The sequence below is a fragment of the Salmo salar genome, chromosome ssa23 (genome assembly GCF_905237065.1).
Source record: "Salmo salar chromosome ssa23, Ssal_v3.1, whole genome shotgun sequence".
In the NCBI taxonomy this organism is placed as follows: Eukaryota; Metazoa; Chordata; class Actinopteri; order Salmoniformes; family Salmonidae; genus Salmo; species Salmo salar.
In genome coordinates this window covers 39,326,828-39,352,493 of record NC_059464.1, presented here as the reverse complement: position 1 = coordinate 39,352,493, position 25,666 = coordinate 39,326,828, and the positions used below count along the sequence as shown (strand labels likewise).

Here is a 25,666-nt window from a genome sequence, read left to right as displayed (position 1 = left end):
AAACTGTTGATATGCTACAGTACATTGAGTTTTCAGTGTGACTCTAGCCAGTCTGGTGGTATACTGTAGCTATATAGGACATATTAAATTACCACATTAAGGTGACAGGCTAGCTGGCATCTGGTACCCATAGAGTGCTCTGGTTCATCCAATATCCTATCATCCACACATATGTATTCAAATTCATGCTTTTTGGATGCAGGGAAATAACATCCAACAAGGCAAGCAGCTAGAAACATTCAAACATCCTTTAATATTGGGTTTCTCCAAATGGATAAATAAATAAACATTGCTTTGTAACAATTCTTCATTTGGAGCAGCATACATTCCAACACGTGCAAACGGAATTTCTACAAATGTTGAACAGCACGTTAAGTGTTGGTTAACATCTCTTCATTGCAAAAGGATAGCAGGAAGGGGATACATTCATTTAAGATTTTCATGATTTCTTCTTCGCTATAGTGGATAATGAACCTCTGTAAATGTACCAGCACCAGCTCTCTTTGACCTGTGAACTTGTGACCTCCAATGGCCCCAGAAAGTACATTAGAGAAAGGTAGTGCACAGGGCTAAGGTAAGTGACAGCAGTGGGAGCCTTTGAAACGCTGTAGGACTGTTCCAGTGACTGATAGGGTAGGGCAGCGGAGGGGCGAGGGGACCTAGAGTGCACACAGGGGGTTGGCGAGGTCCTCAAACAAAGGCTGCTCTTCGATCCCTCGCGCAAACAGCTTGATCAACTGGCAGTGAACTCTGGCAGGGCAGAAGACAAAGAAAACATTGTCAGGGAAAAAAACAAAGGCAGGAATTCAATTGAAATGTTGAAGACAGCACAGTGCAGAAAATAAACTTATAGAAGTGTGCTATGTTTCCATGTAGAGGGGTGCGTACCCGACTTCAATGGCAGCGTGGGGGAGGATCTCGCCATCACAGTTCCAGCTGCTATAGGCAGGGCTGCAGCTGCAGGCCGGGTGGTCCCGGCAGATCTGGCTAAAGAGCTGCTTGCCGTTCTCCCTCAGGTCCAGCTCTGAGTCGTTCTGGCAGTGGCGCGGCGTGAAGCGGAAGCGCCGCACACGGTGCACCTCTACAAAGGTCATGTCAAACTGAAGGGAGGAGGAACAGAATTGAGAAAATGAAATCCCTGATACAGGAAAGTGGCAAGTTAACCATCTCATGCAACCACTGCTATGGACCCGGGTTGGAGTACCCACAGAAATCAAGAAACCATTGCAGTAGCCCCATCCAGTGTGGTTACCTGGTCGTCTTTGCTGGTGTGGCGTAGCAGGTGGCGCAGGAAGTTGAATCGGGAGCACTTGCGTACGAGGATGAGGTCAGTGGTGCCGTCAGCGAGGTGGGCGGCGGGGGACAGGCCCTTGGGGCTACGGGGACAGGCACAGCTCATACTGGCCGCGTTGATGGCCAGGAACTTCCCTCTGACCACCCCCCACCCCACTTCATATTCTGGGATAGAGCAGAAACAGAGGTTGGGGCTTTGTGGTGAAAACATTAAGCAGGTTTCAGTAGAGACCCATGGCATGTGGAGTTGAGGCCATATGTGCGTTCAGGCAGAGATACTGTACCTACCTCTGTCTGAGACATCTGGAGCAGTCTTGGATTCCTCTGGGGAATCCCCTGAATACAGCTGCCCGTCGTGTTGGCATATGAAGCACCTGGAAAGCAGGAATGGAGTTGGCTAGCCAAGTGAGCAATCTCCTTTGCACCATCTAGACAAACATGTAATACTAAACTACACAACAGGTTGTACGCGTACAGTATAACATACCCAGCTCTACACCTGGTCTTGTCTCGCGGTGTTCCCAGTGTGTCAGTTGCTGGTAGAAAAGACACAGCCCCTTCATAGTGGTGATGTGTCAGAAACTTCTTAAAACCTGCACAAAACGACATCATGCCATATCACTAGCAATGGCAACAGACTACTGCAACAGTACCAATGGTGGTATTTCCTAAAATAGCTAAAGCTACTCCTCTGACCCACCTGAAAAGTCGTATCTGGCTGGTCCCATCCAGCGTTTCCTCTCGCTGTCTGCCAGCACGTCTCCGTAGAAACCGTATCCAAGCAGGGATACGGAATACCTCAAGAATGTGTTGTTGTGATGGACCGAGCACACGTCCATTGGCTGGGAGTCTCCTGTGAAGACATGCCCCCCCAAGTCTAGTATGAGTGATCCTCCACAGATACTGTGTGTGTGGGGTAGTGTCCTAAAGAGGTGTGATGACACACAATATGTGCTTTTACTATAAAAAAAAAAACACACCCATCCACCCACACTGACCTCCAGCAGTTTCCTCTTATCTCAAAAGCTTTGAATAAGTAGGTCACGGCTGTCACTTGTCGGTCAGCTGAGTGTGCCATAACGATAACATAGAAGTGACAAACACGAGACATTTCTATTCACAATGAAGCTCCAGGAATGACCTGGAACAGTGATAACGAAGGCTTACGCTACTATTTTTACATTATTTTTAAAGGCATTTTAATTGGAAGTGGTGTTAATATTTCAATATAGATAACTGCACCCACCCACTATGACATGTAAAGCTGAGGTCACAGGGTCATTGATGCCGACAGTGGCATAGCAGATGCAGTCCGTTGAACCTGGATACCACACAAAACAAGACAATGATACATCATGTTTCTGACTACACAGACAAAAGCTAGCAGTTTGTGTGTTTGTAATAATTTGGTGGGTGCTTATAATTGTCCTCTCTCATACATGTACAAGTGTGTACTAATATGCATGCGTGTATTGGAAATGTTTATTTTTTGTTGCATATCCCAACATCCTTGGAGAGTGGGATCACGGCCAGGGTGTGTGTAAGATGGAAAAATGGAACGCGGAAATCAACACAGTGTAGTGTACATGAAATGGACCTCATGGTTGACATTAGTTTGTAAACATAGGCAGTCAGGTCATAAACTGAGCTATTGACAGCTTATGATGTGATCATTGCTGTGTAAACATAGTGGTGTGTGTTTTTACTTTATTAGGATCCCATTAGCTGTTGCACATGCAGGAGCTACTCTTCCACATAAAACAAAATACATGAGCGTACAGAATAGCTATAGACAAGAACATTGTTACATTAAATCCTAAATATTAAATATAAATAAGATTCTATATTGTCAAGACACCCAAGAGAGGAGAATGCTTGCAGATGGCGTGTATAGAATGTGTACATGCATGTGCTTGTGAATGTCTGCGTGGGGTCTTGACTAACCTGCGGGTATAATGCCGATTCGGAGAGTACAGGGTACCAGCTTCTCCTCCGGGCTGTTCTGGTCCACTCCGTTATCCCTTTGTGTTCGAGAGACCAGGCCGTGAACTATCTCGCTGAACATGCCGTCCCCACCCACACACACCACTCTGCATAGAGGTCAAAGGTGATGTAACACACAGGTCAGAACAACAAAACTGATCTTTTTGTTTGTCGTTTGAGATGAATATACTTGACCCGGGGTGTTTTTAGTTCAACTGTGATTGGTTGAACATGAGTTAGTGACGGTAGGGCTGAAAACCAGACTACAAAGAGGTCTTTAAAACAGAACTTTGATTACTATAGCGACAAGGACATTGAGAACATCTCCATCCTCGACTCACCCATCATATTTCTTTATCTCTGCCTCTGTCTTCAGGTGGTCCCTGGCATGATTGGCATGCTCTGTAACTATGACAACAAATGACCAGGAAATAGTTAGATGTCTCAGCATGCTTCACGTTTGTCTTTCAAGTGCTTCCTGTAATTGGGATACACTAGAAATGTCAACTTGAACAGGTTTACAATTGATTAATTTATATCGCATGATATTTTCCTAATTTGTTGCATAAATCGATATTTTGGACTTAGGGAGTAATCATTCACTCGCTTGGAGCAATATATCGACTAAGCATTTTCCATAAAGAAGTCTGAGATAGCAGAAGTCCTAAAGTAGCCCTAAAGTACACATTTTCTCTTCTCTAATTGTTAGACATTGTAACAATTTGTAGCCAAAGGAATAGTTTTATTTTATGTGCAAACATTCACACCCACCTTAGATGTATTTTTATTACAGTTGTTCAAATACTGTATCAATATCTTTATCAACCCAAGCAGCTGTATAGTTAAATACAATTTGTCAGAATTTGTGACTTTGAAATTCCACAGTCTCTCTAGTCTGAGAAGTAAACCGGATATAAAGGAATCCAGTATTCATCGACCATCATCCTTTCCAATAAGGAACTAGGATGATGGATGGCGGCCGTAAATTGTCATATTCCTGTACGGCCTGAGAGAGCTTGTGCCAATTTGCCTACAGTGAACAATTTGACTTGGCCCATAAAGACTCATCTTTTATTAAAGCATGTTTAATGTCTTTGGCAGGAACTCACCAATCACGTCCGTGGAGATGGAGGCACAGGCAAAGAGAGGCGCAACTTTCTGCTCATAAATGCACTTGCCTTGCTGCTTGTCCCCCATAAGGGTTGATGTACACCAGCAAATGCTTGGGTCTGCTAGCTGCAAAAAGTCAAGTGAAAGATTTTTTCCCAGATCAATTTCTAGGCTGTAGGCTGAGCAATAGTACTGAACAATTAGTGCTCTTTGGAGGTCGGTTCGATTATTGAAAAAAATAGTCACAGTTTTCGATAATGTATTTAATGCTTTAAAAAATGAAATAACTGCCAAAACATTGAAAATATTCCATTGTCTCTGTCAGGTCCACACTGGTAGACATCAATAGAAAAATAGGAAATTACTATGAAATCAAATATCAGTTGTGTATATTAATTACATTATTTTTCATTCCTTAAAGTCATCTCAGGTAGTAGCAGTCAGCGAGCCCAAACTAACGTTATCTCTGTGCTCCCCATACTGTACTGTCTAGTCATTCTATTTAGGTAGCCTTCCTAAGTAGCCTATGTTGCAGAGCTGTCTGACGAAATCATTTTACAAGTTCTTCAAAGTAGATAAGGCATACTTTCAAACTGTCTCTGTCCCTCTCAGCATTGCGTACATTCCTCTTTGTGTGCATCTAACCTAACATAGCAAGCGTAAAAGTGTATCCGTCCAGAGATCAGTATATAATGATGTCTCTTCCCTAACAATGGGAGTTGTTGTCAAAGGCAGGCGACAAGTTGAGGTCCAAAATAAGAACATAGAAACACACTGGGCTTATTTTGGACTGATGTTGGCAACCTCTCTGATCTCTGTCCAAAACTGAAAAAACTGGTGCAATTGGATTGTAGTTAATTATCATGTTTCTGAGCTGAACTAGGTTGAATATTTGCTTAATGAAAATGACAACTCCCTTCAGCCCAGAGTCCCACATAGTTTACTTGATTTCTGTCGTGAATTATTTAATTTCTCTCTAGAGAAATGGCACTCTGGGCTCACGTAAAAAAATTAACTAGATGGAATTCAAGTAATTGAACAGACGGTTAATGAGTTGTTTAATGACCGGAAAAAATATGAAATGACGGTTAATCGCTCAGCACTACTAAGTAACAGAACAGAATGACGGCCACTCTCATTTCTGAGTAAGCCTTGCAACCAAGACTTCACAAAGCATATTCATTGTCAGTAATACTCAGCCATACTCAGTGCTGTGAGCTGCTCTCTGATGGTCTGGACCCACTGCTGACACAGCGCCCACTCTGAACAGTGGAAGGTGACGTCACTACACCGCCAGCGGTGCTGCCGCGCTCTCTCCACATAAGACACTGTGGAAGGGGGACGCGAAGGGGTGACAGGGTACAGAGGCTTAACAAAACAAATTTACATTGCGGTATTATCTACCATATTGAGCATGGTGAAGATATTATTTACACTGGATGGTATATCAATACACCCAGTCACTACAAAGATACAGGCGTCCTTCCTAACTCAGTTGACGGAGACGAAGGAAACCGCTCAGGGATTTCAACATGAGGCTAATGGTGACTTTAAAACAGTTGCAGAGTTTAATGGCTGTGATAAGAGAAAACTGAGGATGAATCAACAACATTGTAGTTACTCCACAATACTAACCTAATTAACAGAGTGAAAAGGAAGCCTGTACAGAATACAAATATTCCAAAACATATTTGCAACAAGGCACTAAAGTAACACTGCAAACAAAGTGGCAAAGCATTTCACTTTTGGTCCTGAATACAAAGTGTTATGTTTGGGACAAATCCAATACATTACTGAGTATTACTCTTCATATTTTCAAGCATAGTGGTGGCTGCATTATGTTATGGGTATGCGTTTATCGTTAAGGACTAGAGTTTTTCAGGATAAAAAAAATAAACGGAATGGAGCTAAGCGCAGTCTGCTTTCCACCAGACACTGGGTGATTAATTCACCTTTCAGCAGGACAATACCCTAAAACACAATGCCAAATGTATAATGGAGTTGCTTACCAAGAAGACAGTGAATGTTTGAGTGGCCGAGTTACAGTTTTGACATAAAGCTACTTGGAAATCTATGGCAAGACCTGAAAATGGTTCTCCAGCAATGTTCAACAACCAAATTCGAGAGCTTGAAGACATTTTTGAAAGAAATGGGCAAATGTTGCACAATCCAGGTGTGCAAAGTGCTTAAGAGACTTACCCAGAAAGACTCACAGCTGTAATCACTACCAAAGGTGCTTCTATAAAGTATTAACTGAGGGGTGTGAATACTTAAGCAAATTATATCTATGCATTTCATTTTTCATACATTTTCAACAATTTCTAAAACATGTTTTAATTTTGTCATTATGGGGTATTGTGTGTAGATGGGTGCGAATTTTTATTTTAATCTATTTTGAATTCAGGCTGTATAAACAAAATGTGGAATAAGTCAAGGGGTATGAATACTTTCTGAAAGCAGTGTATATGGTAAAGACATGGGGTTTGGAATATCGTTTTTCAGAAGCAATTCTCTATTGAATGAACATATTTGTATAAACCTTGAATGAATTCATAATTTTATGGGTAATCACACTACATATTGAATCCATTATCTGTAGATTGCTCTAGATGACCAACAAGTTGTACCTGTGAATGCATATGGATAGGACTCAGTCAGTTTCTGGGGCATTTTCTGCCACCTGCCATCATCTTTCGTCCCGCCGTCCACATGGAGCTCCCGGACTGCTAGGATCTCAGACACGGACACGCTGTGGCTGGTGCCTGTTAAACACACCAAATCAATCTGTCACAATGTGGCAGGAACCAGAGATTTACCCTTTAGAAAATTAAATGTATTGGAAAAGGGGAAAGCACACACACACAAAACGAGAGAGACTATGTACCAGGATCTAAAGCCCTTTTTTACCTACCGAACCAAACTTGGCTGGCTGTATCAATTACAGCTGGGATAGCTTCATGCTAATAAAGTTAAAGTGATGAGATGGGAGCTCTAATGGGCTATTAACAGTTTGATTTCAGCATTAGGGTGGAGCCAGTGTTGGACAGAGAAGGCAAGGAGGGGGAGAACCATTAGTGTTTAGCTGTTGACCGCTCCTGCCATAGAAAGCACTACTGATGGATAATAGAAGGGGATCATTTGGAGAAAGATTAGATCAATCACTATGGACCAAACAATACCATATTGTTAGGGCAACTCGTACATTAATGGTGCCTGTTATTACCACCCTTTTCCTGAAGTCATTATCATGAGCCGAGTCTGCATTCATTTGTTTTTGTGCCCACAGCAGTTCTATAACAGCTCTATAGGAAATCAGGGAAACATTAATGACCTCGTGAGACTTCTGTGTTGATCATTCATTAATGATAGAAAGAGTGGGAGGTCCGGGTGCACAACTGAGCAAGAGGACAAGTACATTAGTGTGTCTAGTTTGAGAAACAGACGGCTCACAAGGCCTCAACTGCCAGCTAAGGCTGGGCGATAAATCAATATCAATAATTAGAGGTAATTACTTCCCTCAATAAATATATAAAAATGTTTAGATTCATTTTTGATAATGTCGAAATAGAATAATTAGGTATAGCAGTCCATCTCACCTCTGTGAAGCAGCAGGAATGTGCAGAGAAGTGACAATAGGCACGTGGAGAGGTATACACGCCCACTAAAAACCACTTAGCACCTCGAGTGATGGAGTAGCCACTATTAAACCACGAAAAATGAGTGATGTAGGCGAAAACAGCGGCAGTGATAGCCATGGAGAAGGAGCAGCTTCCAACAAATAAATTATTGATAAAGGGTTAAACTGTTTCAGTAATTTGAAAGTGGTTTGGCTTTTTGAAGTCCGACAAAGAGCAGAGCAATGTTCGGTGCAAATTGTGCCGTAGACAGGTGGCTACGAAGTCCGTTAATACGACAAACCTTTTTCAACATCTGGAGCAAAATCACTCTTTGGAACATGCAGGAAGTTTGAGTTTGCACCACGGTATTGATAAACGCCCCACGAGCACCAGCCAATCTAGGGATGTTTGCCCGAAGCAGTCAACACTGACAGCTTTTATGCCCAACAAACAAACATAGAAAAGACAAAAGACATCACAAATGCTATTATGCATTGCATTGCTAAGGACATGCTATCAATTAGCACAGTCAAAAAGGAAGGTTTCAAGAGGCTTATCAATTTAATTGACCCCAGGCACGTGCTCCCTGGCCGAAAACATGGAACAATTTTCCTTCAAGTATAATTTTATGTGTAGCTCACATAATAAATAAAAAAAACTTTATTTAACTAGGCAAGTCAGTTAAGAACAACTTCTTATTTACAATGACGGCCTAGGAACAGTGGGTTAACTGCCTTGTTAAGGGGTAGAACGACAGATTTTTACCTTGTCAGCTCGGGGATTCGATCTAACAATCTTTCAGTTACTGGCCCAATGCTCTAACCACAGTTTGTTCAGGGATTCTTGAGTTTGAAGCAGATATGCATCTTTTAAACATTATTTGATTAATATCGTGATAATTATCGTTATCGAATGAAAAAATATATAGATATCGTGCTAATTTATTTGCCATATCGCCCAGCCCTACTGGCAGCTTCATTAAATAGTACCCGCAAAACACCAGTCTCAACATCAACCGTGAAGCTGCCAGTTGAGGACTTGTGAGGCGTCTGTTTATCAAACTAAACACTCTAATGTACTTGTCCTCTTGATCAGTTGTGCACCGGGGCCTCCCACTCTTTCTATTCTGGTTAGAACCAGTTTGCGCTGCTCTGTGAAGGGAGTAGTACACAGCGTTGTACGAGATCTTCAGTTTCTTCGCAATTTCTCGCATGGAATAGCCTTCATTTCTCAGAACAAGAATAGACTGACGAGTTTCAAAAGAAAGTCCTTCGTTTCTGGCAATTTTGAGCCTGTAAATCGAACCCACAAATGCTGATGCTCCAGACACTCAACTAGTCTAAAGAAGGCCAGTTTTATTGTTTGTTTGAATCAGCACAACAGTTTCAGCAAAGCTAACAATTGCAAAAGGGTTCTCTAATGATCAATTAGCCTTTTAAAATGACAAACTTGGATTAGCTAACAACACGCCATTGGAACACAGGAGTGATGGTTGCTGATAATGGGTCTCTGTACGCCTATGTAGATATTCCATTAAGAATATTTTTTTTAAATCTGTCGTTAAATCCGTTAAATCTGCCGTTTACAGCTACAATAGTCATTTACAACATTAACAATGTCTACACTGTATTTCAGATCAATTTGTTGTTATTTTAAAATGGAACAAAAATGTGCTTTTCTTTCAAAAACAAGGAAACTTCTAAGTGACCGAAAAACTTTTGAACGGTAGTGTATGTTTTATATCTGTCCTCTACCTGCCTGCATACCCCAACCCATCAAGCTGACCTCGAATGCAGTTTGTGTTGACTGAGAAGTCAACTTTTCAAGTACCCGTCCATGACCTATGACATGTTAGTAACATGTCAGTACTGTGAGATTTATCAAAAGACTATATGACCAAGTCCACCATTGCTGGAGGTGCCAACAACCCCATTGGCTAAGGAGTGTAAAAGGCCACTATAGAGGAGAGGTATGGCGGGAGTGACTTGGCTCAACAAGCTGATGAAGAGGTCTTGGATCCACCTGTACACGAATACCCGAGAGGGTCCAGATCCAGAATTCTAACTAATGTCACGGGTCTGATTTTAATGGGTCTTACTATCGGGTATGTGCAATTTTAACTGACATGTCCGGAAGGACCAATACGAGACTGCTACAGGGGAGAGAAGAGGGAGCAAGTGCTTGTATAATTGATGCTGCTGCTCTTGCTTTTCATGAGTGATGTGTGTAGTTTGTTGTTGGCCAATCATAAGTCATGAAAGCACCAACAGGCTACAGTCAGAGCCTCAGTGTGCAGTAAAATTTGAGATATCTAATCAATGGAAGATGGAATTAAAAGTTGAAAGGCAAGGATAGGCTACAACGACCAAGAACCAACAGGTAGGCAGTTACTTAATATTCTGAATGGAGATGTTGTTTGTAACTGTGTAGGACGAGAAAGTGCATGCAGCCTCAATTAGCCTAGCTAGCTAGCTCATCCCGGTTTGATGCAGTCAAGACAAGTACTACGTAATCCTATTGGATGATAAATAACCTAGATCTGGCAGCTATTAGTCTACTATAGCGCAAGTTGGCTTGATTGGTTGCTGCGTCTCCCTTCCTGCACCCTGAGTCACTCACTCACTCTCACTGTAGCCTACACACAGCACGGCACCTGCTAGAGCATCACCACTTTCTACCTCGCGCTATTAGCTCTGGTTAATAAAGTTACTTAAAAATGTATCCTTTTCTGCTGCTTCCCTCACTCGGATTGAGTCTGGAGCCGACCAGGCCTATATGCAATGGGTCGAGTGGTTCTCGGGTCCGTTTGGAACAGGTATCTATTCATGCATATCGGGTCCGGATGATAAACTTTTTGGACCAGTGAAGGCCTCTACTGTGAGGCACCATCCTTGTCCCTAAAAACAGTGAGGTGTGAGGGGTCGGCAGGTAGTGAATCAGATTTCCTCATCATGTCAGTCATTGCATACCTTAGAGTTATTTATAACTAGACCATGTGCTAAAAAAAATTGCTGTTTTTTTTAGCCCAAAGATTTTGTTGTTATGTTTGAGTCACTCAAATATCACATGAATACACATTACATACGGCAAAATGTGTAGAATTGCAACAACATTTTCTTTCAAACTGCAAAATGTTCTCTGCCCCCCCATGGCAAAATGTGTTAGAATTGCAGGAAATAAGCTTATTCCTGCAAAATTCTCTCCACCACGAGGGGGTATGAACAGTGCTTGCCCATAAAAATAGACGTCGGGGGCGCGGGATGTTCCCCAATGCTGGAAGGGGGCCTGAGTGAAAATGTTTGGGAACCCATGCCTTAAAACGCCACCATGAGGACACGGACTATGGGACAACATGCAGGGAGGGAGAGGGGGTTTTGGAAAGGTGTTTTTGTGTGAGGAAAAATTTAAACACAGATGAGTGATTGAGAAACATCAGGAAAAGCCCAGAAGTCATCGTCATCCACGGACGATTTGCGTGAAAACTAGAGTTATGTGCACAGATGTCAAGTTTGGATTCAGGTCTGGGTGAAAAGGTAGTTTAGCAAAGACACAGACAATCAGGCAGTCACTGATGTGTATGACTTTTTCTTAGGAGCAGCAAACCAATCTGGCTAATGATTGCCCCAAAGAGAGAGGCTAATCTGATGGTGTCAGTCCTGAGCTTAATGTCTCAGAGGACCTAACTGAGAAACACGGCACAGAGGCAAGGCCAATGGTAGCAACATGCTACGGTCACCAGAGAGCAATTCAAGAAAGGGGCAGCCTGGGATTGGTACAGCACATCAAACTTTTGACTTGACTTCTAAAGTAATGATATATAGCCATTGATTCTTGAAGAATATAACTCAAATTCCTCATGAGGTTAGTTCACCCGAACCTAAAATATAAGCTTGTTTAACTGCATTGTTTGTAAACAATGTAATTCTAAACGAATATTGTATAGCTTAAATTTTTTTTTTATAATTGGGTCATTCCTTGCTTCTATAGCTCTGTCTATAAATTTGAGAGTGGTTGCATTTATCCAGCTGCAGTGTTTCCCCTATACGCATTTAGCAGCGGCATACTGGCGCAGCTAAATAGTGGCGACCACCAATTATAATAATAATTTTAAATAATAATAATCGTCACACACACTACCAGTCAAAAGTTAAGACACATCTACTCCTTCCAGGGTTTCTTTATTTTTTACATTGTAGAATAATAGTGAAGACATGGAAACTATGAAAACACATGGAATCATGTGGTAACCAAAAAAAGTGTTAAACAAATCAAAATGTATGTTATATTTGAGATTCTTCAAAGTAGCCACCCTTTGCCTTGATGACAGCTTTGCACACTCTTGGCATTCTCTCAACCAGCTTCACGAGGTAGTCACCTGGAATGTGTGGAATGCATTTCCTTCTTAATGCATTTGAGCCAATCAGTTGTGTTGTGACAAAGTAGGGGTGGTATACAGAAGATAGCCCTATTTGGTAAAAGACCAAGTCCATATTATGGCAAGAACAGCTCAAACAAGCAAAGAGAAATGACACACCATCATTACTTTAAGACATGAAGGTCAGTCAATCCTGAACATTAAGAACTTTCAAGAAAGTTTCTTCAAGTGCAGTCGCAAAAACCATTAAGCGCTATGATGAAACCATCTCTCATGAGGACAACCACAGGAAAGGAAGACCCAGAGTTACCTCTGCTGCAGAGGACAAGTTAGAGTTAACAGCACTTCAGAAATTGCAGCCCAAATAAATGCTTCAGAGTTCAAGTAACAGACACATCTCAACATCAACTGTTCGGAGGAGATAGCGTGAATCAGGCCTTCATGGTCGAATTGCTGCAAAGAAACCACTACTAAAAAGGTGTCATCAATAATAAGAAGAGACTCGCTTGGGCCAAGAAACACAAGCAATGGACATTAGACCGGTGGAAATCTGTCCTTTGGTCTGACGAGTCCAAATGTGAGAATTTTGGTTCCAACCGCCATGTTTTTGTGAGACACAGAGTAGGTGAAGGGATGATCTCTGCATGTGTAGTTCCCACCATAAAGTAATTCCATCTGGTTTGCACTTAGTGGGACTATCATTTGTTTTTCAACAGGACAATTACCCAAAACGCACCTCCAGGTTGTGTAAGGGCTATTTGACCAAGAAGGAGAGTGATGGAGTCCTGCATCAGATGACCTGGCCTCCACAATCACCTGACCTCAACCCAATTAAGATTGTTTGGGATGATAGACCGCTGAGTGAAAGAAAAGCGGCCAACAAGTGTTCTGCATATGTGGGAACTCCTTCAAGACTGTTGGAAAAGCATTCCAGGTGAAGCTGGTTGAGAGAATGCCAAGAGTGTGCAAAGCTGTCATCAAGGCAAAGGGTGGCTACTTTGAAGAATCTCAAATCTAAAAATATATTTTGATTTGGTTAACACTTTTTTGGGAACTACATGATTCCAAGTGTTATTTCCTAGTTTTGATGTCTTCACTATTATTCTACAATGTAGACAATTTTAAAAATAAACAAACACCCCTTGAAAGAGTAGATGTGTCCAAACTTTGACTGGTACACACACACACACACACACACACACACTTTCCAACAATTGTTGACAGACCGATTATTTCATTTATAACTCACTGTATCACATTTCCAGTGTATCATTTACATTTTAGTCATTTAGCAGACGCTCTTATCCAGAGCGACTTACAGTAGTGAATGCATACATTTTTGTTTTTCGTACTGGTCCCCTGTGGGAATCGAACCCACAACCCTGGCGTTGCAAACACCATGCTCTACCAACTGAGCCACACGGGTATCAGAAGTTTACATGCACTAAGTTGACCGTGTCTTTAAACAGCTTGAAAAAAAATACAGAAAATAATGTCATGGCTTTAAAAGCTTCTGATAGGCTAATTGACATAATTTGAGTCAATTGGAGGTGTACCTGTGGATGTATTTCAAGGTCTACCTTCAAACTCAGTGCCTCTTTGCTTGACATCATGGGAAAATTAAGAAATCAGCCAAGACCCCAGAAAGAAAAAAATGTAGACCTCCACAAGTCTGGTTCATCCTTGGCAGCAATTTCCAAATGCCTGATAACACGTTCACCTGTACAAACAATAGTACGCAAGTATAAACACCATGGGACCACGCAGCCGTCATACCGCTCAGGAAAGAGACGCATTCTGTCTCCTAGAGATGAATGTACTTTGGTGCAAAAAGCGCAAATCAATCCCAGAACAACAGCAAAGGACCTTGTGAAGATGCTGGAGGAAACGGGTACAAAAGTATCTATATCCACAGTAAAACGAGTCCTATATCGACATAACCTGAAAGGCCGCTCAGCAAGGAAGAAGCCACTGCTCCAAAACCGCCATAAAAAAAGCCAGACTACGGTTTGCAACTGCACATGGGGACAAAGATCGTACTTTTTGGAGATTTGTCCTCTGGTCCGATGAAACAAACAGAACTGTTTGAACGTAATAACCATCGTTATGTTTGGAGGAAAAAGGGGGATGCTTGCAAGCCGAAGAACACCATCCCAAACATGAAACACTGGGTTGGGCAGCATCATGTTGTGGGGGTACTTTGCTGCAGGAGGGACTGGTGCACTTCACAAAATAGATGGCATATTGAGGAAGGAAAATTACGTGGATATATTGAAGCAACATCTCAAGACATCAGTCAGGAAGTTAAAGCTTGGTCGCAAAAGGGTCTTCCAAATGGACAATGACCGCAAGCATGCTTCCAAAGTTGTGGCAAAATGGCTTAAGGACAACAAAGTCAAGGTATTGGAGTGGCCATCAAAGCCCTGAACTCAATCCTGTAGAAAATTTGTGGGCAGAACTGAAAAAGAGTGTGCGAAGAAGGAGGCCTACAAACCTGACTCAGTTACACCAGCTATGTCAGGAGGAATCGGCCAAAATTCACCCAACTTATTGTGGGAAGCTTGTGGAAGGCTACCCAATTTTTTTTTACCAAAGTTAAACAATTTAAAGGCAATGTTACCAAATACTAATTGAGTGTATGTAAACTTCTGACCCACTGGGAATATGATGAAAGCTGAAAAATAAAAGCTGAAATAAATTATTCTCTACTATTATTCTGACATTTCACATTCTTAAAATAAAGTGGTGATCCTAACTGACCAAAGACAGGGAATTTTTACTAGGCTAAATCTCAGGAATTGTGAAAAACTGAGTTTAAATGTAGTTGGCTAAGGTGTATGTAAACGTCCGACTTCAACTGTATATAAAACTCAGCAAAAAAATAAGAAACATACCTTTTTCAGGACCCTGTCTTTCAAAGATATTTCGTAAAAATCTAAATAACTCCACTGATCTTCATTGTAAAGGGTTAAACACTGTTTCCCATGCTTGTTCAATGAAACATAAAAAAAGTATTAACATGAACCTGTGGAATGGTCATTAAGACACTAACAGCTTACAGACGGTAGGCAATTAAGGTCACAGTTATGAAAACTTAGGACACTAAAGAGGCCTTTTTACTGACTCTGGAAAAACACCAAAAGAAAGATGCCCAGGGTCCCTGCTCATCTGTGTGAACGTGCCTTAGGCAAGCTGCAAGGAGGCATGAGGACTGCAGATGTGGCCAGGGCAATAAATTGAAATGTCCGTACTGTGAGACGGCTAAGACAGCGCTACAGGGAGACAGGACAGACAGCTGATCGTCCTCGCAGTGGCAGCCCAGGTGTAACAACAGCTGGATCGATTCATCCGAACATCACACCTGCGGGACAGGTACAGGATGGCAACAACAACTGCCCGAGTTACACCAGGAATGCACAATCCCTCCATCAGTGCTCAGACTGTCCGCAATAGGCTGAGAGAGGCTGGACTGAGGGCTTGTAGGCCTGTTGTAAGGCAGGTCCTTACCAGACATCACTGGCAACAACGTCGCCTATGGGCACAAACCCACTGTTGCTGGAGCAGACAGGACTGTCAAAAAGTGCTCTTCACTGACGAGTCACGGTTTTGTCTCACCAGGGGTGATGGTCGGATTCGCGTTTATCGTCGAATGAATGAGCGTTACACCGAGGCCTGTACTCTGGAGCGGGATCGATTTGTAGGTGGAGGGTCCGTCAAGGTCTGGGGTGGTGTGTCACAGCATCATTGGATTGAGCTTGTCGTCATTGCAGGCAATCACAATGCTGTGCATTACAGGCAAGACATCCTCCTCCCTCATGTGGTACCCTTCCTGCAGTCTCATCCTGACATGACCCTCCAGCATGACAATGCCACCAGCCATTCTGTTCGTTCTGTGAGTGATTTCCTGCAAGACAGGAATGTCAGTGTTCTGCCATGGCCAGCGAAGAGACCGCATCTCAATCCCATTGAGAAAGTCTGGGACCTGTTGGATCGGAGGATGAGGGCTAGGGCCATTCCCCCCCAGAAATGTCCGGGGACTTGCAGGTGCCTTGGTGGAAGAGTGGGGTAACATCTCACAGTAAGAACTGGCAAATCTGGTGCAGTCCATGAGGAGGAGATGCACTGCTTTACTTAATGCAACTGGTGGCCACACCAGATACTGACTGTTACTTTTGAACACCCCCCCCTTTGTTCAGGGACACATTATTCCATTTCTGTTAGTCACATGTCTGTGGAACTTGTTCAGTTTGTCTCAGTTGTTGAATCTTATGTTCATACCAATATTTACACATTAAGTTTGCTGAAAATAAACACAGTTGACAGCAAGAGGACACACACACACATATATATACATATACATATATATATATATATATACACACACACACACACACACACACACACACACACACACACACATACATACATACATATATATATGAGGCGCATAATCAACTTAATTTCATATATCACCCAGCCCTAAACTCCTCACGCTTCACAATGTCCCAAGAGGTGCCATCCCTTTTTTACAAACCAGGTCAGGTCAAACCAATTCGGTTAGAGAACCTTGTGTTCACAAAAGTTCCCCCATTTTCACATAAATGTGAAACATGCTGCTGCTACAGCAGAGAATGTGCTTACTTGCACCACTTTTCTTTAGATATTGTACAAAAACATCTCCGTAATACTTGACCTCTTCCTTGACCACACATTTTGTACATACTTACCAAGGTTGTGAACATACAGAGCTATTTATAATGTGTGTGTGAAATTCCCTGTGGGAACATCACCATTGGCTGAGGGCAAGAAACCACACCACACTCCATTACAACTAGGAGCACTGGAGTCACCACTACACAAAAAGCTCACTGTATTTGATGTAAGCCTAGATGGGGGGTCAAAGGTGTTCTGTGTCATGTCACTACATAGGAACCTTTTTGCAATTACTTTAAAAGCATACTCGTCAAGCTGAACTTCAAAATCCAGCCCGATTCACTAGGCCTCTTCATAGCAAATGGGTTTCATTTAATCTCTCCAACTTTTACGTCCTTTAAATCTGATCGGAGATATAGGAACATTGTCAAGCAAAGGGAACCCCGTCAAATACAGCTGGCAAAAGCATTTCAAACTAGTCACTCTAGTGCGCTCCAAAAGTATTGGGATAGTGACACATTTGTTGTTTTGGCTCCGTACTCCAGCACTTTGGATTTCAAATTGATATAATGACTACTAGGTTAAAGTTAAAGGTGTAATTTGAGGTTATTTTCATCCATATCAGGTAAATCGTTTAGAAATTACAGTACTTTTTGTACATTGTCCCCCCATTTTAGGGGACCAGAAGTATTGGGATAAATTCACTAATATGGTCCCATATTCCTAGAACGCAATGATTAGTGTGACAAGCTTGATTTACAAACTTGTTTGATGCATTTGCTGTTTGTTTTGGTTGTGTTTCAGATTATGTTGTGCACAATAGAAATAAATGGTAAACAATGTTGTCATTTTGGAGTCACTTTTGTAAATAAGAATAGAATGTTTCTAAACACTACATTACTGTTAATGCTACCATGAATATGGATAATCCTGAATGAATCTTGAATATTGATGAAAGTTAGAGGCATAAATATCAACCCCCCCCGCAAATCTCCCATTATTATAATGGTGAGAAGTTAGCATGTCTTGGTGGTATATTTGAGCTGCTAACTTTGTCACTCATCATTATTCACAATTTATTCAGGACTATCCGTAATCATGGTAGCATCCACATTAATGTAGAAGTGTTTAGAAACATTATATTCTTATTTATAATAAAAGTGACTCTTGATGTAATCATTGTGTGCTAGCAATATGGAAACAAATACTAAACTTTTGACTACTCTAATGCAAGTGAATCGGTCTCAATACGTTTGGTCCCCTAAAATGGGGGGCCTATGTACAAAAAGTTAAACCGATATGGATGAAAATACCCTCAAATTAAAGCAGACAGTCTAGCTCCGGCCTATACTTTCTTTGGATTGGTGGATACATCTCATTATTGTAATACTTTTTTTGAATACTCAATGAGAGTTGTTGACATCAACCGCCTGTATTCAATGGAGAGAAGCTATGCTACTAGCCTCATACCATGAATATGCACATCCATCTCAAGACAACTTTTTTCTGGAAGTTGCAGGGATGTCATGCGTCCTCCTTTTTATGAAACTTCTATTCAATCAAATAAACCTCACGTAACAAATAAGCCATTCATTTCTTTGTTGGTCAAATTCGACACTCATTGACCTCCATACAAAAACTCCTTGCTTGGTGGTCAAAAATAAAATAAAAAACGAATGAAAAAATATAAATTCCACCTGCAAGAAAGGAGACCGATTTCAGCATAGTTGGGCCTCTCACTTTACCGCTTCCTCTCTGTCTTAGTTCAATGTGCGTTTCTCTCAGACGCAGCAGATTTTGGCACTGAAGACAGTGGAGCTAGGTTTCAATCTACTCCGAGATAAGGTCTTGCGTCATTTGATCCCTTTTAGCTGGAGAATGGAAAATAATAATCTTATGAGAAATAAGTAGAAACTAATTTACCCTTTAAGCCTGAAAAAATGTGTTTTTATCAAAGACTATTCCCCTTTCATCTGGAGAGATGATTATTTCAACAACGCTGCTTGTGATTGCTCATTTTCCAGACTTTTGTCCTTGGAACATCAGATATCTCTGAATTTAATGGACTTTTTCCAGCTCCTGAAATGAATAGGTTCAACGCCAAAGCCCATCCATTCTGAAATAAATGGAGACCTTTGACAGCCTCAAGATGAAAGAACTAACGACACAGGGAGGTCACTAGTCCGTTTTATCTCTAGACAGATATATTGTCCACATGGGAAGCCACTACATAAGTATGACAGGATAATTTCATTTTGTTATGACAACTTACAGCTATAACAATGTCACTGTAAGAGATATAGGTCTTAACATTGGCCTGCTGAATGTACACCATTGGTCCTTTGTAGCCGAGGACATTATAACAGTTAGTCATACCATATTTGATCGCAGGCCTAAATGCTACATAACACACTTGATTCTCAGATACTTAGTTGGCCAATGTTATCAACTCCTTGGGTCATGGTTTATTAATATCAACAATCATCTTTCTAGTGATAAACACTGAGTAGACAAAACATTAAGAACACCTGCTCTTTTCATGACAGACTGACCAGATGAAAGCTATGATACCTTATTGATGTCACCTGTTAAAACCACTTAAATCAGTGTAAATGAAGGGGAGGACACAGGTTAAAGAAGGATTTAAGCCTTGAGAGAATTGAGACATGGATTGTGTATGTGTGCCATTCAGAAGGTGAATGGGCAAGACCAAAGATTTAAGTGTCATTGAACAGGGTATGGTAGTAGGTGACAGACGCACCGGTTTGTGTCAAGAACTGCAATGCTGCTTGGTTTTTCATGCTCAACAGTTTCCTGTGTGTCAATAATGGTCCACCACCTAAAGGACATCCAGCCAACAGTGAGAAGCTTTGAAGTCAAAATGGGCCAGCATCTGTGTGGAATGCTTTTAACACCTTGTAGATTCCATGCCCCAATAATTTGAGGCTGTTCTGAGGGTGGTGGTGGGGGGTGCAACTCAATATTTGGAAGTTATTCATAATACATAGTCACAGAACGAGCCAACATGATATTGTGCCGAGCTAAGAATAAAAGGCCTGTAGATACCGATGTTTACCGACTCCCTTTAGCTTGAGACATACAAGACAAACAATGAAAATAAAGGCTAACCTAGCTATCTTGATATGGGTCAGACATGAAACATTCACAACACTGAAGGGAGGCCAGTGATTGTGAAGTGAAGGGGGGAGGGCCTTTGCTCCAGCGCTCTGGGTCATTATGTCAACTCCTCTCTGTTGTCAATGAAAATGGTCATTAAGGCCGGGATTCAATCTGATCATGCCAGTAGACAAGGCAGCCTTTAAAAGGCAATGTGACCGTGTTAGCAGAGATCACATTCATGGTAAACGCTGCAGGTAACGGGCGTTGTTTTCTTCGTACTTTTGTTTGGCTCAAATTTTAGAACGGACCGTATACGGGGCTCCATCGTTCTGTTTGAGTTGGGTGTGTAGCAGCCTTTAAATGGCACGGTTTCAGATTGAATCTCAGCCTGAGTCATCACAGACAAACTGTACTCATCAAGGCCTACCTAGTTTGACCCTAAACCATAAGTTCTCATTTGACAGTTTTTCCATTGAATGAGAAGATCAATACAATTGATATTTGGAATGTTTGAAGATAATCTTCTCTCCTTTGAAATATACACACACACACTCACAGCAATTCTTCATGACTTTCCTCCTCATACCCCTAAAGCTCAAACTGAACCCCAAGGTTGACCCCAATGACTTATTAAACAGTATTACATAACTCAAATACATTAGCTCCTCACAACAAGGGTAGGTCAACAACATACTGTACCAGCCATATTGTATGGAGCTGCTCTGGAAAATACAAGTCACCGTTGTCCTATGCTGTATGGAGCTGCTCTGGAAAACACGAGTCACAATTTTCCTATGCACTAGCCGGATCTTTCCTAGTTGTGCAACTAGTGTACTGGTTTTGCTAATAACAGCCATAGAAAGAAAGTTGGGTTGGGGATGCTTTGCAGGACACATGTTGCTGCTAACACCAAATCAGACTAGCTAGCATTAGCCCTCGATGGAAATGTCAAAGAGCCAAGCAAGCAGAGGGAAAATGTCAACAGAACAGCAGGCCCTTATCCATCAGTGTGGTGAGTGACATCATGAGTGAATGCCCTTCTCAGCTCTGATTCAGAGTGTTCACCATTCATCTTTATACAAATATGGATGGGCTCCCATGTTTGCATTGGACTGTTTCAAACATTACAACATCTGATGGAAACATGTGCCAGGAACTACATTGTGGAAGACCCGTGCTAGGCCTTCCTCTATCCCTTGACAGTGAAAGTGATGGGAGTATTTGCTTTTGGTGAGGCTGTCCTGTCCGTTGTTAGAATGAGAGAATGTGAATGGCACAGGGTCTATTACAGAATTAGGCTGCAGACAAGACTGCAACTGTCTGTGATAACGATCGACTAAACTGCAAAGGTGATACTGTTGGAGCTACTGAGGGGTGGTTCAAGGGTATTAATAAATAATAAACAGAGGCTGCTGTTAGACTGTGGGATAAAAATCATAGAAATCCGTAATATTTTTAGATATGTTATTAAATATCCAAATTAGCATCAAACATGTTATATTGTTGATTTCCTGACTTGGAAATCAAAATTGTTTGAATTGGGTGACGACAATTGTCCGTGGATTCCTATAGATTCTACGTGGCCTATCATTGACCATAAGGAGCGTGAACCCGCTCTCTTCCCTCATATCTCTAGTGTAGGCTATGCTTTTGAATTCACCACAATAAGATGCATTGAATATCCTAAAGGCTTTTAGTAGAGTCAATTTCCATTTAGGCCTGGTTTCAGGGGTGGTAGGCCTAAAGCCACATTTAATTCAACAGACCATACCGAGTTAAACTGTGCCGGCAGGTAGCCTAGCCGTTAAGAGCGTTGCGCCAGTAATCGAAAGGTTGATGGTTCAAATCCCTGCGCCGACTAGATGAAATCTTTGTCGATGTACCCTTGAGAAAGACATTTAACTCCAATTGCTCCTGTAAGTCGCGTCTGCTAAATGACTCCAATGTCAAACGTAAGCACATTCCATACGTCCCCATGTGGATATGCTTTGCTCCCATAGGAGAATGATAGAGGCAAAAAAGCCGTATTAGCATTGGTAGTGCCATTGAGGGCTTCCACCATTTCAATGTACCGTAATTTCCGGACTATAAGCCGCAACTTTTTTCCCACGCTTTGAACCTCGCGGCTTAAACAATGACGCGGCTAATATATGGATTTTTCCCGCTTTCAAATTTTCTTTCTCCAAAAAAACACATTCTGTGACGTGCTCAGTTTTTTGGCGGCATGAAGCTTTCATTAGACCAATGAAATTGCCGAAACGGGTTAAGGTCAAACAACTTTTTGGTTTACTGTTTAGATTAAATCGAGCACTCTCAAACTTCCCATCATTCTGATTACGGTAGTCATTTTGTCACCCTCATCATGGCAAAGACACAGAGAAATGCATATGATGCAGCTTTCAAGTTGAAGGCGATTGATCTGGCTGTTGGAAAAGGAAATAGAGCTGCTGCACGGGAGCTTGGTCTTAATGAGTCGATGATAAGACGTTGGAAACAGCAGCGTTAGGAATTGACTCAGTGCAAAAAGACAACTAAAGCTTACTGCTAATGATTTTTTTTTGTTACAAGCCGTGTTTCGTTAAAGCCTATTTATTTTTGTTACAAGCCGTGTTTCGTTAAAGCCTGTGTAAAGTTAATTTGTTTCAATGTACCGGTAGGCACCTGCGGCTTATAGACATGTGCGGCTTATTTATGTAAAAAAATAATAATAATAATTAAATTCAGTGGGTGCGGCTTATATTCAGGTGCGCTCAATAGTCCGGAAATTACGGTAAACTGGGTGGGACTTCCACTTCATTGGCTGATCTTTCCTGGTGAACTTGTTGGAGTCATGTCCAACGGTCATCTTGACGGATCAGCCAATCGTGAAGAAGAAAAATTACTACTTCAAAATGGAGATCGCCTCAATGGCACTGCCCATGCTGTTAGACGCTATAATGTCACAGACACAAAGCGGAGTCCCCTGTCTCTATGTTCGCTCCTCGTCTGAATCTCAGGTGACAAGGGATGTCGTACTATGGCTCAGTTTACACAGGCAGCCCAATTCTGATCTTTTTTCCACTAATTGGTCTTTTGACCTGAAAAATATCTAATGTGAAAATATCTGATGTGAATGGTCAAAAGACCAATTAGTGACAAACTTCTGAATTGGGCTGCCTGTGTAAATAAACGCAGCCTATTCCATTCAGACATGTTGGCTCATGTAACCTAGTAGGCTATAATACCAATTTCATCAATCTGAATATCAATACATTACTGAATCTAATTAGCCTATAATAAAGACTAATACATAATGAACAGCCTAGAATTATGATGCTTCGTGTGTTTAAATGTACTGGGAATAGACTGACTATAGTGGTTATTAGCCCTACCGTATGAGGTGATGACAAATGTCAGGCAACTCATAAACCTCCTAGAACAAATAGCGTACCATCCAATTGACCCGACATAGAGACGCTACCTAAACCAGGGCCGCAGATGTCATCAAACAGCTTGTGTATTTAAAACGTAGTTCTGGGAAATGGATAGTCTCGCTGCTATGATTCAAAGGTATCTAATAAAAATGTACATTAAAATAAAAAAGACTGCACTAAATTGTCACTGTCGGTTTCAAATAGGCCTATACAGTAGGCTTTAACATACCATGTCATTCGTTGACAATAACAATACTGTATTGTCTTTCATCGGCAAAAAGATTAGGATGCAGGCAACGAATAATTTACATATTTTAAGACTAACCTTAGAATTGTGCGTGCGCACGTCACGTGGACAGCGAATTATATCCAACAAAGAGAACATACTATAGGCTATAAATCACCTCTGTCTCATTCGAAGTATTTTAGTAGCATATATCTTCACACTTAATACCCAGTTTATCTTTTGACACTTACCGACTTTCAAGGGGTGATGTATGCTGCCCGAAATAACTTTTTTATTGGCCGTAATCTCTTTCCATGTCAGAAGTACACCGTTTAACAATACTTCGAAGACGCTGTTTTTCAGGAAGAGTTGAGATGCCAATAACCTCGGTTGTTTTTCCATGCCTTCACCAGTAAGCCACCGCACTGGGTGACTTAGAGACCGTATCAACATTATCTTAGTCTAAGCATTTCTTTAGTAATTTATCGGGTTACTGAGAACCATTCTATACATACGGAAATAATGTTGCTGTTTTCGACAGACACAATTGGATAGCGGATTCTTCGGGATTCACCAAAAGGGGAAGGGCTGAAAATTACGCATGGCGTCACGACGTATTATAATTTTGGTGCTGAGAAAGAGGCTTTGAGATGAGTAGGTTTAGAGAGCAAATATTTCAATAAAATTGAATTAATATGATTGTAGACCTATGTGTAGCCAAATATGGGTAAAATAAATACAATTAAATAAGTGTCATGTATTTTCTAAACTTCAGACTGACACTCAAACGGACCATTATTATTTCACTTTCATGTTAGGCCTACTACTTCTATCCCATAGAGATAGATAGAGGACTCTAGTGCCCAAAACCTACTAGATTTAGCATGGGCAGCACCATTGAGGACTTTCACCATTTCAAAGTAGTCAACTGGGTGGGACTTCCTAGGAGTTAAGGAAGGATTACATAATTCCATCCAGGTCACCAGGAGGGATCAGCCAATGAATTACACTTGTGAGCAAGCATTCCATAGCTGCAGGTGGCAGTAAATCGCCAAACGTGGCTTTATATCTGTTCAAACAACACACTCCAGGTGGCAGTATGCACCCTTTCAGTTTGTTTGCCAACTCATAAACGTAGTAGTAGAAGAACATGGACTACTTCAAAATGGAGATGATCTCAATGGCATTGCCCGTACTCGCACAGATGCTATAATAGAACAGATACAATGATGCCATGTCTATCTAAGTCTATGTTATATCTAGCACTTATAGTCCTTGCACTTCCACCATAGGTGGACAAAAAAAATGAATAACTTGTGGGGGAGTTTTATTTTGACATGAGGTAAGATGAGAGGAAGTGGGTCAGACCCTACAGACCCACGCTTGTAAAGTCTGTTCAATAATATTATCCTTTAGATATTTTGTCTCATATTCCCCGGTCATAATGTTCAACCGCCCTACCCACCAGTACAGTGAGTGTAAATTGAATTGTATTTAGCTTCTTGCTTCCCACAGACTGTTGTTGTGCCACCCAGTACAATTGAAAGCAACGTTAGTGTATGTACTGTAAGTACAGCTGCATTGCTAAAAGCACCTAGTACATTTGGGTGCAGTAGGTCTTTAGACTCTCCTGGAGGTGGTTTGTAATTAGATCTTCCATGGCGTGAGGCAGTGTTTCTTCTTTCTCTGGACTCTCGTTTGAGGACTCATTTTAAGGTCAAGCAGGTCATAAACAGTACTCTAAAATTATGCTTTTGTTAATTCCATGAAGTTTGGATGTTGAAAGGGAATGAATGCATTTCTTACCAAATGTATTGCTGCAAAGCAGATCAACTTATGTGCCAGTTAGTCACTGCAGTAGATCATTCAGGAAAAC

The 25,666-nt window shown here is 41.5% G+C and overlaps 1 protein-coding gene across 1 annotated transcript; it reads right to left on the bottom strand.

The window, feature by feature from the left end:
* Positions 1 to 230: 230 nt before the first annotated feature.
* Positions 231 to 24,372, bottom strand: LOC106584603 (ceramide kinase). Its single transcript, XM_014170079.2, is given in 14 exon segments — positions 231 to 750; positions 889 to 1,100; positions 1,253 to 1,458; positions 1,582 to 1,667; positions 1,781 to 1,886; positions 1,994 to 2,146; positions 2,540 to 2,614; positions 3,238 to 3,383; positions 3,618 to 3,684; positions 4,386 to 4,464; positions 4,466 to 4,512; positions 5,592 to 5,714; positions 7,014 to 7,148; positions 24,042 to 24,372. Coding segments are annotated over 14 exon segments (1,728 nt in total). The 5' UTR covers positions 24,244 to 24,372; the 3' UTR covers positions 231 to 659.
* Between the last annotated feature and the right edge of the window lie 1,294 nt (positions 24,373 to 25,666).